General features: G+C 35.8%; 1 protein-coding gene across 1 annotated transcript; it reads left to right on the top strand.

The window, feature by feature from the left end:
* Positions 1–3,098: 3,098 nt before the first annotated feature.
* On the top strand, positions 3,099–18,804 carry LOC103477708 (ubiquitin-conjugating enzyme E2 E1-like). The gene is made up of 6 exons (XM_008430992.2): positions 3,099–3,348; positions 6,122–6,305; positions 9,562–9,612; positions 11,370–11,502; positions 17,170–17,317; positions 18,511–18,804. Exons 2-6 carry the CDS (start codon positions 6,151–6,153, stop codon positions 18,606–18,608), a joined length of 585 nt encoding a protein of 194 aa, XP_008429214.1. The 5' UTR covers positions 3,099–3,348; positions 6,122–6,150; the 3' UTR covers positions 18,609–18,804.

Raw genomic sequence — 18,804 nt, 5'->3', positions numbered from 1 at the left:
CTGAAATGAAATTCTGAGAAGTTTGTTTGAACAAGACAACAGCAGAAAGTTACTCTGCTGATTCATCACATGAAACTAAAACCACACTTTCAGGATGATGAGACTCGCTTTGCTGTTTTTCCATCGCATGACCTTGTAATTAAACCACATGAGTAATTTTCAGATCGGTTTGCTGACATGTGGTCAGTTCTTAATGTGGTTCATATTTTTTTATTATTCCTGCGGCTGAGGAGAAAAAATACCCACAGCTGAAGATTTGTTTTGGATAATTCTGTTTCTTTTTAAGCCTTTCAGTTTCTATTAAATAGGCTGCCATATTTTATTAAAGGGGACATTTTGAAATTTTTTAAAAAGTGAAACTATTGGGTATATATTTTCAGTAAAACTCTTCTCGTCTACAAAGTTTCTAGAAGTTTACAAACATTTATGTGAACCAGGGTGAAAATTACACAGTTGAGCTGGTGTCTTTTCAGGCTTTTAGTTTGGTCATTAAATTTTCTCTAGCTTTAATGTTTATTAAGCCACATGTATGTTAACATGTTTGAATTGATGTCATTAGAATCTGGTGCATAAATTGCAAACCACTGTCTCCTTCCCATTGTTATGAATGTTACAAAGTCCAGTAAGGATTCTCAAGTAAATCCTTTTTATACTGGTAAAGAGACGTTTTCTGAAACAAAATGGAGCCGTTTGACTCGGGATGTTTACTACAACCATGTTTTCTACCTGCTTTAAAATAATTTCCTATAATCTGATCATGTCCTGCTGCGCGATTCCACAGTGCTGGACAATAAATCATTAACAATAATCAATACATAGTACGTCTAATATTCAATATATAGAATATTAACTGAACTCTGATTCAGAACTGCAACTAAGGTAAGATTGGTGGAATCTACTAACTCTCTCACTCTTTGGTTACCTAGCAACTCACTCACTCTTTGGTTACCTAGCAACTCACTCACTCTTTGGTTACCTAACTACTCACTCACTCTTTGGTTACCTAGCAACTCACTCACTCTTTGGTTACCTAGCAACTCACTCACTCTTTGGTTACCTAGCAACGGCCTGCTGAGTAACTGGCCCAGGAGCAGTTTAAGGTTTCACCACTGAGCCTCATAACTGCTTAAAATATAAACAACAGCTTCCAGGAGTGGAAACCGGATAAAACAGGAAAGGTCACGTCACCAGTTTAGAAGTATTTCAGATATTTAAACCAAAAACTAATCAATAATTATTGATATCGACTGATATGAAACATTTATAACAAGATACGTTTTTCAGCCACTTTGTCCACACCTATGATTCCAAAGAATAATTTACACCAACAGGAAGTGGCCTTGTTAGTTTGGTTTGAGGGCCAAACCAATCTCATATTATATTTCATGAGTTTTGTTTAAACTGGAATAAAAACCAAAATAGGGTGTAATAATAAAGTCCTCAAAAATAATTTACAATCTTTGGGATTTGACCATTTTATGACTATTTATGTTCAGAGTTTAGGATCATGAGTACAACAACATGACCTCTTTTCAGAGTGGAGGTAAGTTGGGAGGAAAAGGGACTAAATGAGGTTACAGTGAGTTAAATGGTAAATTGACCCAGATTGAGTGAAACTAATAGCTACAGCCAATCTTAATTACTCACTAAAGGCTAATAAGTCTTAGAGTTGTGTCAATTTAAGATGTTATAGAAACTTTAACACAATTTATTACATGATTATATGAATAGATGTTTATATTTGAATCTCTATTTACAATTTTTTATATTCAAAACAAGTTGAATGTAGTTTTGTTGTTGCGTTCAAATTCAATTCAAATTAAAAAACATACTTCAGATGCATCCTAGAAACATTTATGTCCATTGTTACTGGATAGGTACATCACAATATATCAAGTTAAAAAGTTGTCTTTATTAATTGCTGATAAAAATGTCTGAAATGTTAAAACTATAGTCATGGGCCACAAAAAAAATGTTTTGCTATGAAAAAAGCAGAGAAATCTACTGTAAAAATAAACTGAAGACATAATATTTTAATGAAACTTAAATATGTTAATGAACATTTGTATACAGAACAAACCTGTGTCTAAGTTATAAAACATGATACAAGTTCTTTTGAAAAAAAAAAAAAAACTTATTGAGCCCAGTTTAATAAAAGGAGGCACAACCACATATTAAGTTTAGTCTTTCGTAGGCTGGGATTGCAGTACTTCTGAAGTAGGGTTGGGATTAGGTTTGGAAGGAAGATTAGGTTTTTTCCCCCCCTTAAGACTGAGCATAATGTGAGCAAAAACTTGAACAGGGATTTTATTACATCTGTAAGACATGAAAAAACGGAAATAAACAAGTATGGTAGCTGAAGTACATTTTAAAGTTTCTAGATGAAAGTATCTACAAGTTTTTAGAATTTTTCAGAAATTATGGGATGTTCCATTCATTTTGATGAGGTCCAAGATGATCACAAAACTCTGAATATTTCATAAACCAGAGAAGATGTCAAGACCAAAAGACATGTAATGCCCTGAATGAGCAGAATATGGTCAAAGTTGAATGGCTGAAATAGCAAAAAGCATGCAGAAGTAGTTAAGTGGTGAAAAGTGAAAGGAAAAAAAAAACAGAGTCATAAATCAAAGATTGGAAGAATTCTTGCTCTTACTTTTGGACAGTAGTCATGATGTATTGCTATGGCAATACATCATGACTATTGCCATAGCAATAGTCATGATGTCTTTCTCAACAGTGTATTGTTTTTACTACAAGAAGCAGCTGAGTAGCATCTGAAAAGCTCAAATTATAAATTAACTACAACTCCAAATCCCAGAGGAGTTGAAAAGGAGGTTTCATACAACCGGTGGGGTCATTCAGGATAGAAGACTGTCAAAGTCTTCAGTCAGAGGTCTCTTCAGATTCGCTTCAAGACTGACTGCTGCTGCAGACCCTTCCTACCCACAGCATCTCCATCTCCAGTGACTCTTGGTAGCTACTTGGATGATACCAGTTACAACATCTAATGTCCATTTTTGATAAAATAACGTATTTTTGAATTTGGAATGTTTCCAGATTAACATGACGTTGATTCATTGAGACCATTAAACTTGACTTCTCCTTCTAAAATGCTGACATTGCGCCAAGAGGTCAACATGTTAACGTCCCTGAGGAGGATTAATCCAATTAAATTAGATGTGCTCAATGTGAACCTTGTAACAGTGCAGTAGGCTGGGCCGATTCCACGGTAGGACCGGTGCAGCACTGCCTACTGCAGCCGCGGGAGGCTACTTCCGTTCCGCAGAGGGCGACAGGCAGCAGCCAGCCTCGACTGTGGCGGAGGTCCAGACACAATAAGACTGGGTAAGTTTTGTTTGCTAAACCGACGGTGTGTTTGGCGTGTACATCCAGACATTCCGTGTTGGTTTCTTTGGGCGATCTGCTGGCTGTTTTTCTTTTCGGTTGATGTCACGGTCAGCTGCGCAAACAACCGAGAAATGAGACAAACAAAACGAGTCTGCCGCACGGGGGAAGGGCCACGGCTACGTGCTGGAGAGTGGAACCGGTCCCGTATATTTCCTGGAATGAATATTGTTTGGTTTTAAATATTTTACGTATTCATTTATATTCCTATGAACTTGGCGACAAAGTGAGGTAAAGTTACTATTTGTATTATATACATGTCATCCCAGAAGTCTAGTTTTTTAAGTCTTTGCTACCAGTTTGAGTAGAGTAAGCTGTTTTCTTGAAGGGTCTGTTAGCATTAATAACCGCTAATGAAGAAAGTGAGGGTAAACCAGCAGTTATTTACACTTATCACCAATTAAATCCCGATGATATACGCCGAGGATTCAGTTATGGATTGGGTTACTTTATTAAATCTTGAAGCTAGCTCTTCGGCTACTTCGTCAACCGTAACGGAGGACGTTACCTAACGTTTAAAAAACCGCAGAGGCTAATTTTGTTAACAAATCTCGCGAGAGAGAGAGAGAAACCACTGCACTCAAGAAGTTTTGAAGATAGGTGTGCAATCTTCTGGATACTTCTCAGCGCATTGCTTTGTCCTCATAATTAGTTGCACTGAATTCAAATGAATGCAGTCAAACACCTGTAGCCCCTTTGGTTCAATTCACTTTATTAATGGAGCTGAAATCAACAAATGTCATCCAAATTCACTTAAAAACAGAATAGGTCGTATAATTTTTCAGTGTGGTTTGTAAAGGTAGGTGGGCGTAAAGGTATATGGAATTTGGTGAAAGTATTTTCCAGAATAAAAGAGGTATTTATATTTCCAGACTTTTTCCCATTCACTCACCCAAGATTGCTTTCTATGAAAAAGAACAATAGTTTATGATAACAGTGAAATTAAAAGCTTTGTTGTCATTGAAGAAATTACTTTAACAAGTGACTGGATGAGAGCACATTATGAAATTTTTCCATTACATTTGTCCAGGAAAAAGGCGACCTTACCACTGACACTGAGTACTTTCTATGACGAAGAATACAGTTATTGGAGTACTTTCTACGGAAAGAATAAAAATCTACACTAAGTGGCTGAAAATGTTACATTGTCAGGGCAAAAAGTAGGAAAAAGTGATTTGCATGTTACAAAAACATTAAAATATTCTGGAAATTAGACAAAGTTTACTTTCTAATGATGGCACTGACATTTATACAGCATATTGAATATTTTCTCTCACTTGCCAACAAAAACATCCACAATTTATGACATTGAGGTGTAGCCAGTGGCCTCTTTTTCAATTAACAAGTTTTCAATTCTACTCCTCCAAGTCCAATGAGAGATAAAATGTCACAAATTTAATCAAATATATTGAGTAGAATAAAACATTTTTGGAAAATAATTAAATGTAAGAGTCAATCTTGCATTCAGATATAAGAAACGTAGGAAAAAATGGCGTCAGGACTGATACCAATATCTATTTATAAGAGGTAATCTTAAAAGTTTACCTTAGTTTTAGCTGTCCGTTGAGGTGGAAGGTGAAGGAGCCTTTTAGGGCATGCAGCTGAAGCAGCAGCAGCAGCAGCAGCTTTTTTTTCTGTGTGTGCAGATCTGGTGTTTGATTGACAGAAGGCTGCAGCGTCCCGCGTTTCAGACGTTTACTGTCAGCGCAGTAACACTGTGCCACTCGCAGACGCAGATTGTTGTCGTTTTAGTCATTTTTAACGTCAACTGCAGGATATGCGGCGACTGTATCGTCAGTTTGTGTAATATTTATATGGTAAAAAATCGTTTGCCGTGCAACAGTTGCTGAAGGGTTGGTGCTTGAAATCCTTGGAAATTGGGTTTGGAAAGTAGAAAGTCATTGAAAGTGCTTGATTTTCAAACTGAACAGTTTTGTCGTAAAGTGCAAATCTAGGCTTTGATTAAAAGCCAACTTTTAGAAAACATTTAGTTGGAACCAGATATTTTCATACACCTCATCAGACAGACATTTTTTATCTCTGTGTCTGAAGTTAAATCAGACTAAACTTTTATTTTATATCAGAATATAGAAAATTATTTATCTTCTTTAAATAAAAGAACATCTTTTTTGTAACTTTCCTTGTTGTCTTTGAGCAGGAAGGTAATTTACCTTAAGATGTGTTTGGATTGTTTCAGTGTAATGAATATTTATTATTCCTAATGGCTCAATGACTTGTTGATATGTGCAACTGAAATAAAAGGTTTCTCATATTTTATATAATTAACAGCTTTATTAAAATTGAAGGATTTAATTTGTTAGTGTTTTGTTCTTGAACCAGTTAGGTATTTAAAACATAAAATGTAGCTATATTCCAGTTCACTTTCTCCCTTTGTGATACAGTCAAAATACATGATTAATAACAGTAACAAATGATATTGTATGAATTGAAACTGTGTTTTTAGGTACGTCTGTATTGTTTTTATCTCCAAAGTGTGGCGCTGGAAAAGTTTGAAAACTTGAAAAGTGCTCCAAACCCTGTGATTGGCTAATATTTTCCAGGTGTTATGAAGTTTAATTTCACATGTTAAAGTGATGGAAGCACATGTTTTAGTGGAAAGATTAAGATTTTCTGGTAGAAATGAACAACAAATTTCCCACATGTGGTGAAACATTTGCCCTGGCTTACTTCCTGTCTTTTTTTTTATTCTCAGGTTGCGCCTCTTCTCCAATCCAAACCGGAATGTCGGATGAGGATTCCCGAGCCAGCACCAGCTCTTCCTCATCTCCGCCTTCCTCCAGCCAAAGCAGACATCGGGACGCGCAGGGCAAGAAGAAACGGGAGAGCAAAGCCAGCATGAGCAAGACCTCCAAGCTGCTTTCCACCAGCGCCAAAAGGTTCACATGACACAACGGCGTCGTAAAGTCGCTCATTCTGAAGGATATTTCTAATCCAAACCAATCATGTTGGGCATAAATCGGAGACGTTAATGTTGCAGACGGCAGAGAAGTTGTAAAATCTGATTTACCCTGAGTAAATTAGAAAAGAGTGGGGGAGTTTTATTGCACTTCCACCCTGCAGTTGTCATATATTTGGAAAATATGATAGGCAGATTAATTTTTGCATAAACGGTAGCTCCAGTAGAGTTAAGTTAGTCATACACCGCAAAAACACAAAATCTTAGCAAGTATTTCTGAACTAGTTTCTAGTGGAAATCTTAGTTTTGTCTTATTTTAAATATACTAACTTGCAAATAACTTTCCAGCAAGATAGAAGTTGTTTTATTCATTTAAGGAATCACCTTAAAATTGGCGAAAAAGTACTTGTTTCATTGGCAGATTATTTCACTTGTAAAAAGACATTTTCTCATGTTAGAGGTGAAATAATCTGCCAGTGCAAAACCAGTTTGGTATGGTCCCCTCAGCTTCGGCGTTTTCCTGCTGGTTCTCAATCGTTGCCAAGTCAAGGTAGTTTTCCCTGCAGTACGTTTGAGCAGAACTCCAGGTTTTCTGAGCTGAGGTGTAAAAAAACTTCTTCACATTTTGCTCTGTAACTGCAAAAGGACAAGAGTCAGTTAAACAATGGATTTCTCCAGGGGCGTGTCCAGACTTTTTACGTTAAGGGGGCCAGGCACAAACTAAAATTGCAATTTCATCTAAAAGCATWGAAATCTTAGATTACAATGGACAGTGCACCAAAGCTTGATGATAAAACTATTTATTAAATCAAACAAAAGACACGGGTCTGTTTAGCATGCAAGAACTATACAGTACACTGCAAAAATGCAAAATCTTACCAAGTATTTTTGGTCGAGTTTCTAGTACAAATATCTTAGTACAGTTGAAATAAAACAATACTAATTTAGATGCTCCTATATCTTGCAGAAGTAATTTTCTGCAATAAAGATATAGAATAATCCTTAATATTGATGAAAAAATAAGTTCCACTGGCAGACTATTTCACTTACAACAAGACATTTTTCTCATGTAATAAGTGAAATAATCTGCCAGTGGAACCAGTACTTTTATTCATTCAAGAAGTTATTGACTCTAAAGAAGCTCCTATATCTTGCTGAAAAGTTACTTATGAGCTAAGTTTGTCTTATTTTAAGTATACTAAAATATTTCCAAGAAACTAGAGAAAAATACTTGGTAATATTTTGTGTTTTTGCAGTGTGAGATCTGTGGTGTTTTTAAAGGAAACACAGAAGCTTCCTTTTCAGATAGAAAACATAAAACCGATCACCACTTATTTTCTCCATTGTGGTTTTTGTTTCTTTTTGCACAAAGAGCTTTTTAGTGTTTTGCTTCTGACTATTGAAGTGTTCAGTGTATGGTTAACAGTTGTATTTTGTGGCTTCAGTGTTTTGTTTTTGTTTTTTTCTCTACTAAGCATATATAGATAGATATATATGAATATGTATGTTTCTCTTTACTTTTTCTTCCAACAATCTGGATAACAACTTCTGTTGTCGTCTTGGAGTTGATCCGTTTGTTTGCTTTAGTTTCTTCTTCAACCTTCTGAGAATTGAACACAGGTTCTCATTGGCGCTAAAATCTGGGAAATTTTCCAATTCTTTTTTACATTTTGATCGCCGTGACATCTTATTTTAGATTCATGAGAAATCATCACGAGGTTGTTTCTGGATCCATATCCGATTCCTGGCTTTATTCTTGGTAGTGTTTGAAGAGCAGAACTGGGAGGAAATCGGATTTCTCGGTGGAAAAGCAACACCGCACATGGATTGAATCAGGATTCCAGATGTTCAGGAGGAAGATCGCAAAAAAAATATAAAAAATTACTCTGATGACAGTCTTCTGTCGCCAATCTCTGCTCCTGCCCCAGAACTCCAGTATATCCTGAAGTTGCTTTGATTGGTGGCTTTCTGTTCACACTACAGGTCTGCTTCAATTAGGGATGCAGCTTATTGATTAATGAGTTTATCTAAAGTTGACTGATCCTACTGATCAACTAACGATTAATAATTTTCTTAAAAATCTGTTTTCTCTTGTATCAAGAGTGTGGACTATTTTTTTCCCCATTAAATAAATCATTAAAAAAATATTAAATTTCAGCATTTTATGTTAGCTAAGCAGAGATAAACTTTTGCTGGACAATAAATTGTCCCAGAAATTACTTCAATAAATGATAATATTGTTTATAATATAGGTTTTTTTTGTTTTTTTTTCCAAAAGTGATTTTAACACACTCCCACACATACACAAAACGCATTTGGCAAAAAATGACGTACCGCTGTCATTTTAGGAAGGTGACGATATAGCACTACCATCTGTAATTGCTCTCAAAGGAAAGTTAAAACTTACCGCCCTCAAAATCAGCCGCCCTTAATGGCGGATGTTTTTTTTTCCCCTCCGCTTTTCTGATATTATCCTTGCCTTCGTAGCATGTCTGTAGTTTTTGTAAGAGACGTTGAAGCTGCTCCGCCACGAAGCTCGGCTGAATGAAGCTCTATTAAAGTGAAACTTAAGGAGTCTGAGTGTTTTTATTTCGAAACAGAACCGCATAAAGTGCAATTTGCATCCCACACCGAACTCTTTTTGGACCGTTCTTTACTGTCCTGGCTCTGCCGCCATCTTTGTGTCTCGACGAACGGCTTAGCTTCAGGATGACCAGCATCGCCCTCTGCTGGATGGCGGCCAAACTACAACACTAACTGGAGCTAATTTTAGTCTGATAAACCATTAATCTACGATCAAGATTCTACAAGTTTCTTTTGAACATATTTAAGTCTTCATCTTGCTGAACTTTTCCTCTTGAAGTTGTTGATGAACCAGAACGTCTTCTTTCAGCTGCGGCGTTTTTAGCAGCAGCTTCCTGCATGTGAAGCCATTTTGATGCAAACCGATAAACCGGAGGCAACAGTTCCTGACACAAGAGGACAGTGATTTCTTCCTATTATTTAGAAACCAGTTACTGATTTCACAAGGCAATCTGTGCCGAGGTTGTAACCAAACAAAGATAGTTGATGATTCAGTGCAAAAATATACAATGATAGTAGGTTTATGTTTGTTTCTTTGTAGTAATTGAATCGGTGCAAAAAAAAAAAAAAAGGCAAAGTTTGCAGAGAAACATTTGTGTCACTGCTTCGTAGTAAATCTGTGGGGTTTCTGAAGCTATTCCTTCTGTGTGCAGGATTCAGAAAGAGCTGGCTGACATTACACTGGACCCTCCACCAAACTGCAGGTACGGTTCTTCTTTTTGTTTTCAGTTGTTTACTAATGCATACCAAATGAGTCTGAATTATTTGTAACTCATTCTCACACACCCATCTACTTAAATTCCTAAACTCTGATAGAAATGTGACCGAACTGCAAGAAAGTTTCAAATGCAAAGTAACTGAAATCATTAAAGGTTTAATTAATTGTAATGTGTTGGTTGTAAAAGTTTGACATTTTCAGGTTTACATTTATCCACCTTGCGCCAATTTCAAGTTACATTTATTTCTACCAATAGATTTTCAAATAAACAAAATACTGCAAATAGATAAATTATTGTTGAATCCATCAATTTTAAAATTGTAACTGTTTACTTAAATCTTTATTTGTGTATGACTGAAAGTTTTCTCAAAGTGTCTTCTTTTTTTGTTCTTTATTTAGTGCATCTGAGACAGCGAACATCAAATTAATTCATAATTAGTGTGAAAAAATGTTGTAATGATGGATAAAATCCTATTAAATATTACCAATCCTCTAAAATATCAGCTTGGCATCATCTCCACCTAAAGCGGTCTGTCGGCTTTTGCATGCTATCATGCAGTATAATGAAAATCTTTATCCAAATAAGATAACTGTACTTAACCTCTGGCTTCTGCTGTGTATTTGAAAGAGTTGCGTGTTGAAATTTCCAGACATTGTTGATTATGAAACAGCCAGAGGTCGATGTCAACATGATCAAAAACAAGGAAATCAATATGTCTGATTGTAACGATCCCTCCCTCTCTCCCCCATCGCTGCGATCAAAACTGCATGTTCAGCTGCTTTGAAGAGGAAAAGATCAATACAGATTATTAAGGATCACTAAACCCAGAGCACAGGATTTACTTTGAACTTCAGCGTCCATGAATAAAGCTCAGTGGGGATACCAACATCCATATTCCTTTTTATTTAAAGGACACGTACAATGAAAAAAAAAAACAATTCTTATCTTTAATTAATTACTGATCAGGGAAATATTAAATGAAAGGTGACATTTATAGTCCTTCATGTAGCAGTAAATACAACATTACTATGAATTTATTGGTTTCTACAGCTTTTGAATGTTAGATTCACATATTTTTATATTTTTGTGTCCTTTAATTTTTTTCTGAATTATTCACCTTATTTTCTAAACGGTGCCAGATCACATTAAGGTCACATTTCCTATAAATTCTGTATTGGCGCTGAAACGATTAATCATATTAATCATTATGAATCGATTATTGAAATAAGTCAACTAATTTAGCAAATGTTTAATTGTTAACTGGAGTACAAACATTAAAAAAATGGCCATCTGCTAAAAGAACATACTCAAAGCAGTAATTACACCAAAACTGTACAAAAATGGAACCGTCTTGCATTGAAGATGAAACCATTTTGTCTGTAAATCATGTTATACACATATTGATGTATTATTTTAACTTCAGATGCAATCTTTGCTAGAAATAATCAAGCATGCACTAAAGTGTTATTTAAAAAGGAAATTTAGTTATTTGTTTATAATGTATTTTAATTGTATAAAAAAGGCTTGCATGATAAATCTACATAATGTGCCAGTTTTTTTATCCAATTAATTATCAGAATAATCGATTTACGATGATAATAATTAGTTGCAGCCCTAATTTAAACAGAATGATCATGTTCTTTTATCAATCTTGCTGATAAATACCAGAGTTAACAGATGGAAACCAAAGTGCAATTTGAAGATTATCTGAATGATGGTTCTGATCGTCTCTGTGACTGCAGTGCTGGTCCAAAAGGAGACAACATCTACGAGTGGAGGTCGACCATCCTGGGACCACCGGGCTCCGTGTACGAGGGAGGAGTCTTCTTCCTGGACATCGCCTTCACACCCGACTACCCATTCAAACCCCCAAAGGTACAAACTGCAGCTAATCGTCCGCCAGGACAGAACGGCAGTCCAGTTAGAGGCCGCAGGGCATGAAAACCGATACAAACCTCTCAAATAAAACGACTCCAGAGTGAAATCCTCTTTAATAAGCTGATTATTGAAGGCATTTTAAAAAACAAATTCACTCAAAAGCAAGAAAAGTTTGATACAAGGTATCCAAAAACAGGAACAGTGTCGACAAAATTGCATCTTTAAATACTCCTGTGCAGATTTGTTGCAGACGGTTCTCAGATAAGGTGAAACTGTGCGGTTATGTTTGTTTGAAAAGTGCACTTCCTGCATGACTCACTTTCTGTTGCCATTCCTGTTTTGTAGCCGTGTTATTTTCCCCTGTTCAGTCTGCATGGCCTCAAAATAACCAAATTCTCAATAGTAGTTTCTAAATTACATTTAGCAGCATGTATGTCAATTCATTTCATGGAAAGAGGGATGTCTCTAAAACTGTCAGCGACTGTTATGAACTTTACTTTTTACAGTAACGGTGCTCAAGTTCACATGACGCATTCAGAAAATATTTACTTCAGCATTTAAATATAGTTTTGTCAACATGTTTACAAAAAAATAGCAAGTTAAATTTAAATGCATTTAAATGCTGAAATTTGATGCCTATTGTTATAGTCTGCTCCGTTTCTACCTCATGACTAAATCCTTGCATTAACCTGTTTGTTATAGTCAGATAAATTGAAGTTTACTGGTTAATCTAAATAATTTAAGCAGAACCTATTTATGCAAAGTTCACCTTTTACGTTTCTATTTAGGTCTCAACTTCTTCGAACAACAACTCAAGCGCTTAAAAAAGAAATAAATTAAAAAAAAACATGTAGCCGTTTTTTTGGCAGTAAGTTTATGTTTTTAGGTGCTCTGTTACCTAGCAACCCCAGCAGAGCCCAGCCCAGTTACCTAGCAACTCAGGTGGAACTCCAGCATGTTTTGGTAAAGCTGACACATTGTTAATCACTTTAAAAATGTCCTAAATACACACAATTTCAAGACTATATGAGAATATTTAAGGATGGCTAAAAGTGCATGAAAAAAGCAAAGACATCCAAACTCTACACAGCTTTTTAATGTCTCATTTTAAAGTCACTCCATGACTTTCTGATCTTTAGCCGCGCCTGAGCTCTGCAGCTACGAAACCTACTGACAAACCCATCAAACGTATGAATATCATTAGGAACTGGGAGCATAAACGCTGCATACATTAATAACAACCAGCACATGCATATAAACTGGCTTGTTTTCTACGCATTGCGGTTGCTCTGAATTTTATGTCGTCCAATTAGCCACTTTCAGTTTCCGTGTGGTGTTTTGCTAATCTGAGGATCTGTTTCCACTATCTGATCATCAGGCAACGTTTTACAAACAGATAGAAAGTGTTTCATCTCAAAATCTGGCCCTTAACATCAGGGCCTTTTTCATCCGTTTAGATTCATGTAGGTTTATTTTCTTTATGTAGAAAACATTAATCACTTCAGTTATGCGTCTGACATCTATGTGCATAGATTACATTAAACCATTAACTTCCCCTAGTTTTTCCATCTAAGTAATGTATTTTGCTTTGGTGCAATGCCAGCAGACACAGCAGCTTTTTAATAATGCATTTAAAACTCATCAACTTCTACATTTAAAGCATGAAATCCGGTTTAAAGCAGTCAGTGATCGTTTCTGGACTTCTCCCTCTTAAGCAGCAGCTCCTTTCATGGCTGCTGATAAAGGTTTGTCAGACACTGAGCTGGAGAAAATGGGTCTAAACTGATAAAGCTTTGAGCTAAAACATGACGCACGAGAAAGCAAACACTGACTGTATGACCCCTAGATACAGTCAGGAGATAAAAAACGAAATTATCTATTCAGTTTAATAAAAACTTCACTTTTTTGTCTATCTAAAAACGGGGAAGGAAACATTCCTGTAGGATTCCAGGGTTTCCCGCAGTGTATTATAAGCCTGGCGGGCCACCAGACTTTACTTATGTCCCCACCAGGCTGAGCATTGCTTATATTTTTAAGTCATTTTAAAATGTCTGGATTTTTTAAGGCTTTATAGTTGGTGTTCAGGTATTATTCCCCCAAGTCTTTCAGTAACATAATTATCAAGTGATATTTTCAAATTTCCTGTCAATTTTAAACATTTTTTAACTGAAAAACATGAATGGTTGCTGGATGAATGACTGACCAACCACAAGGCTTAGCAAGTTTTCTGGGGGAAACCTGGGGTTCCTAAAGGCGCTTCAAATCCTTGAAAATTCTTGAAATTCAAGACCAAAGTTTGGAAAGTGCTTGATTTCTGCATAAAGCTCATGAAAGTGCTCGATATTCAACTGTTTTGTAACAAAGTGCAATATAACGCTTGATTAAAAGCCTAAATTTGGGAAACGTCATTTACAGTTGAAACTAGAAATTTTCATAAAACTGAAAAAAGGTTTATTCAGACTAAACTTTTTTTATTTAATCTTATTTTTATTTGCTGAATGCTAAAAACGTAGCAGTAATGTTTTTCTATCTTATTAAGTTTAACTTTCAGTTTGACCATGAAATATTTGGCCACAAGTCACTTTTACTTTCAGAGAAACATAAACCGTAAATAATGCAAAAAAAAATTCTTATTCTGATCAAAAAAAAATGTCACATTCTTCAGATTTCTTATTTAACAACTTAAACTTATTTTATGCAATATTGGACATGCAAATAAATAATTCAATTAATTCTTCCAATAAGGAAATAAACATTTTATTTACTAAACTGTAACAACACAGCACTCAAGTTAATTATTTTAATAATCACTTAATCACTATTAGTTTGATTGTTCATTGCAGTAAAATAACATTCTCTCTGACCTGTTAAACTTTATGCTCACAAACAACACCTATAGTGATCTTAGTAATCCAGTTGTTGACATCTTGCTCAAACTGTCAGCAGTAGTTGTCAGAAACTGTCCTCTTCCATCTTGTTTTTTGTTGTTCCTCCTCTTTAATCCCAGATTACAGTTCTTTATAAATCCCAGCGTTAAAAACTTTTTCCATCAGACTGGTGGGTGTCCTCTTAACCCAGTTACTTTCACAGCTAAACCACATTTCCTGCGCAGCTTCTCTCTGCACTTAAAGCGCTCACTTCATTCTGTTTCTGCATCACCAATAAGCAGCTTCACATCTGTTCAACATATTTCTGTTTTTTAATTAAATCAAGATGAAGATGCCCTAAACCCTAAACTGGACTACAGAATGTCACAGTGGAGCCAGATTATCGTTTACACTTCCTACAGCTCTGTGTTTAAAACAATTCAAAGGCTAATCATGGTTTGTTTACGCTTCAAAGTGTAATCTGAGATAGAATATTTCCCATTTAATAAATAACAGAGTTAAGTGACATCTCCTTTTCCCTTTTATTTAAACCCTGAAGGATTTAAATAAAAATGAGTATCGGGAAGAATCTGACAGTGGTAATCTGATTTTAGTTTGAAGATTGAGTTTCTATTCGACTCCAAACAGAAAACCTGAGATTTCTTCTGAAAAATTACATTTTTGGGTTTTAAAAACTACTTTTGAATAAAGAGAGGCTGACAGAAGAGGCAGCTTTTGTTTTGTTTTATTGTATTTTAATAAAATATCACAAAACTAAACTACACTTTTGGTAAACGGAAAACATAAGAATTGTTGGAAATTAGGAGGAAATATGTTCTTTACTGTTTGAAATTAAACTAAATGATTTTTTAACAGACCTGGAAACTCTTCTCTAACTCAACCTGAAATAAGCATTTCTCTTAAATTCCTAAATGGGGGAAAAACATGTAATCTTTACAAAATGAAGCGTTTGAGCTTCATGGAAACCAGTAGTTTGGTATGGTTTTCCCTAAATATTCATACTTTTGGGCCGATTATCTGTTTTTGTGTGCTTATGGTGGTTGAAGTATCAATTTTTATGAAACAGTTTTTGGCACGCTAATGTTGCTATGGCAACAGAAATTTGTATTGGTGTGATAAAAGAATGATTTAAATAAGAAAAATATAGTTGTTGCCTTTCATAGATGAAACTGACCCTCATTTATTTAACATTTGTAATGAATGAATTAGAAGTTTGACTAGTTTTATTGAACGTAGCATAATAAAAGAATATAAGTTATATAAGCAAAAGAAGAACAGTAAAGTTTATTTACACGTTCAGAGGAGTGGGTAGAAACATAAACTTATGAACCTGCTATGCTAATGGCATCATCCAATAAATTTCTGCTTAGTTAATAATAGTAACGTATTTTATTTGTAATGCCCTTTAGTCCTTTGAGAATAAAAATATAAAGTTAAAACCTGTTAGTATTTTCTATATCAAGGACTTTTATTGTCATACCAGCTCATATTTGCATGTTTATGGTACGAAATATGAATGTAAGAAACCTCATAAATGAATAAACAGCTGTAAATAAAAAAAATAGACTATAGATATAAATAAATGAGTTAAAGTGACATGATTAAGTGTGACTCAAGTTAATTCATATTTACACTTGTTGCAACAGTAAATTTACTGTGGATGAATCACCTGTGTTTGTCGTGGAGTTCAGCCCTGATGAATAAAACAAGTTATTTGTTTTTTTAAGACAATGACTGTGTGTGAAGTACCTCTCTGTAGCCACTAGAGGGCCTCCCAGAGCGGAGTGACGGTCTTCCAGCCTCAGGTGTTTCTCTGCTCTGAGTTAATTTCAAATATAACTGACAGACATAAACAATGTCAGCTTTAGGTTGGATGATGGAAAAACGTGAATTATTTCCTCCACCTTACTGAATGTTGTGTCTGCAGGTAACGATTCGCATGAGGATCCTATCAGTTTTTATGCCAACTGATGCAACCTGAATACAGTTATGAATTACATATGCATTATATTAGTATTGGTACCCTCTTCAGATCACTTTTTTTTTATTTATCTGGGAAATCTTTTATTTTAGGTGATTTCTGCCTTTTATTGAATCACCATTAGCTTTTAAGTGCAATAAATCAACATTTTTCTACAGTACAGGTCAAATAAAATGAGATGTACACAGTCTTATTTATTTAACTTTGTATTATTTCTAATGCAGATATGTTAGCTCAACAAAGTGATGCGTTATTATGTAAAATTCATATTTTACACATTTTTTCTATTTCCATTTGGGTCTCAGCTGCTTCTAAAAACAGCCAAAGTGCTTAAAAAACACACCCAGCTGTTTTGTTGGAAATAAAGTTAATAATTTTTAGTGTCTGGAAATTGAGTCATTTCAAAAACCTTCAGAATGTAACGTCACAAATCAGCAGGCTCTGCCCCGTTACCTAGCAACCCCAGTGAGGCTCTGCCCCGCTACCTAGCAACCCCAGTGAGGCCCAGCCCGCTACCTAGCAACCCCAGTGAGGCCCAGCCCGCTACCTAGCAACCCCAGTGAGGCCCAGCCCGTTACCTAGCAACCCCAATGGAACTCCAGGACTTTTGGTCATCTAGTTTTACTCCCATACGCCCTCATTATTGAAGAATGATTTCATGCCAACAAGTGTAACGGCCATGTTTTGTATAGGCCATAAAATATCCTGACCTGTTCAATGAAGCATAATAAGTGATTTTTAAAAATATTTTCTTCACAGCAGCGTTAATTTTGCTGTTTGTTTTTTTGTCTGCAGGTAACGTTTCGCACGAGGATCTATCACTGCAACATCAACAGTCAGGGAGTGATCTGTCTGGACATCCTGAAGGACAACTGGAGCCCCGCCCTCACCATCTCCAAGGTGCTGCTGTCCATCTGCTCCCTGCTCACAGACTGCAACCCAGGTAACGCCACCCTGCTGCTGCACCTACCGAAGCAAACTAAAAAATAAAACACTAAAAGAACACAAACCACACACCACTGAAACCATAAAGCATATGAATTGTGAAGTGCTTCTAAATAAATATTAATCATCAGAATAGAAATTATAGATCTTAATTTAATTTAGCATTTGATCAATTGTTTTTTTGAGTTGTACTTGGTCTTGGGTGAAAGTTGTTAAATTAGCATTAACTGATATTTACTGCTAAGCTCACAGTAGGGCTGTAGTGATACAATAATCTCACAATACAATACACAATATTCTGCTCACGATACAATATATATTGCGATATTCGGCAAACGATGCAATTCAATGCACTTTTGTGATTTTCTGAAAGCTTTTAGAGGGACAGAGTGATTTTGGTGACATTTAATGGCTGTTATAGAGTTGGATTGAAGTAATTTAACTGAAAACTGATTAAAAGCACCAACTACACAATACCTGGCTCTGGTTGGACACAGACTTAAAGTCGACAGCTGGACAAAATGAATCAAAGTGGTGAGAAAACATGTTTCTTTTAGTTGAAACAGTACAAACTAGCTTACATGCATTTATAAAGTAAATAAAGTGCACCAAGTACCTGCTCTGAGTAGTTTGAGACCTTTTTAACCCTTAACATCTGAAGGAATCACTGATCGACCGAATCACTCTCCCGGCGAAGCAAGCAGTGAGTGAGCAAGGTGACAGTTGGATGTTACGATACTTGCGGATGAATATCGATTTTTTTTGTAGAAAAGAAAATATCGATATATATCGCAAAATCGATATTACGCAGCCCAAGCTCACAGCTGCTTTGGTTCAACGTTTTCCTGGTTCTCAGTTGGTCTGTAACAGTAGCATCTTTTGCTGAATGATATATTGTCGCAGGACTTATTGTGATAAATGATAATATTGTTGTTTTGAGACCAAAGGTAATAGGGTTAGGGTTAAACCCTTATTGTGCTTGTTTTAATTTAACATGCAATTACTTGATTTACTGCTTTTTTCAACAGGCTTACTCCTCAGTTAATGTAATTAACTCTGGAATGTAATTAAAATGCATGCTGATCAAATTCACCATTTCAAATCTGACCACATAAGCAAACTGAATCCTGCAAGTTACAGGTTCTGTTTATCCTGAGGTCTAATCCCTGTTTTTTATTTTTCTCCTTTCAGCTGATCCACTGGTGGGAAGCATCGCCACGCAGTACACGACCAACAGAGCCGAACATGACCGAACAGCCAAACAGTGGACAAAACGATACGCCACATAAACCCACCGGACGCCAGTGGGAGGAAGAGGACGAGCGGGAGGAAGAGGAGGGCCGGGGTGGGGGGTGATCTGTGTTGTTTGTGACTGGGGTTATTTTTATCTCATATTTTTAGTACTTTGTCGGCTATATTTTTTTTGCTTCCTGGTTAAGTTATCGTTGTGAACATGGTAATAAAGGAACACAATGGAACATCTCA

This window comes from Poecilia reticulata, linkage group LG16 (assembly GCF_000633615.1).
Source record: "Poecilia reticulata strain Guanapo linkage group LG16, Guppy_female_1.0+MT, whole genome shotgun sequence".
Taxonomy (NCBI): Eukaryota; Metazoa; Chordata; class Actinopteri; order Cyprinodontiformes; family Poeciliidae; genus Poecilia; species Poecilia reticulata.
Note: the sequence above shows the minus strand (reverse complement) of the source record. Positions and strands in the feature narration are given on the sequence as shown.

Coding starts and splice junctions, on each gene's coding strand:
- LOC103477708 (XM_008430992.2), top strand. CDS start 6,151: ATGTCGGATGAGGATTCCCGAGCCAGCACCAGCTCTTCCTCATCTCCG. Junction 6,306..9,561: donor CTTTCCACCAGCGCCAAAAG/GTTCACATGACA, acceptor TTCTGTGTGCAG/GATTCAGAAAGAGCTGGCTG. Junction 17,318..18,510: donor GCTCACAGACTGCAACCCAG/GTAACGCCACCC, acceptor TTCTCCTTTCAG/CTGATCCACTGGTGGGAAGC.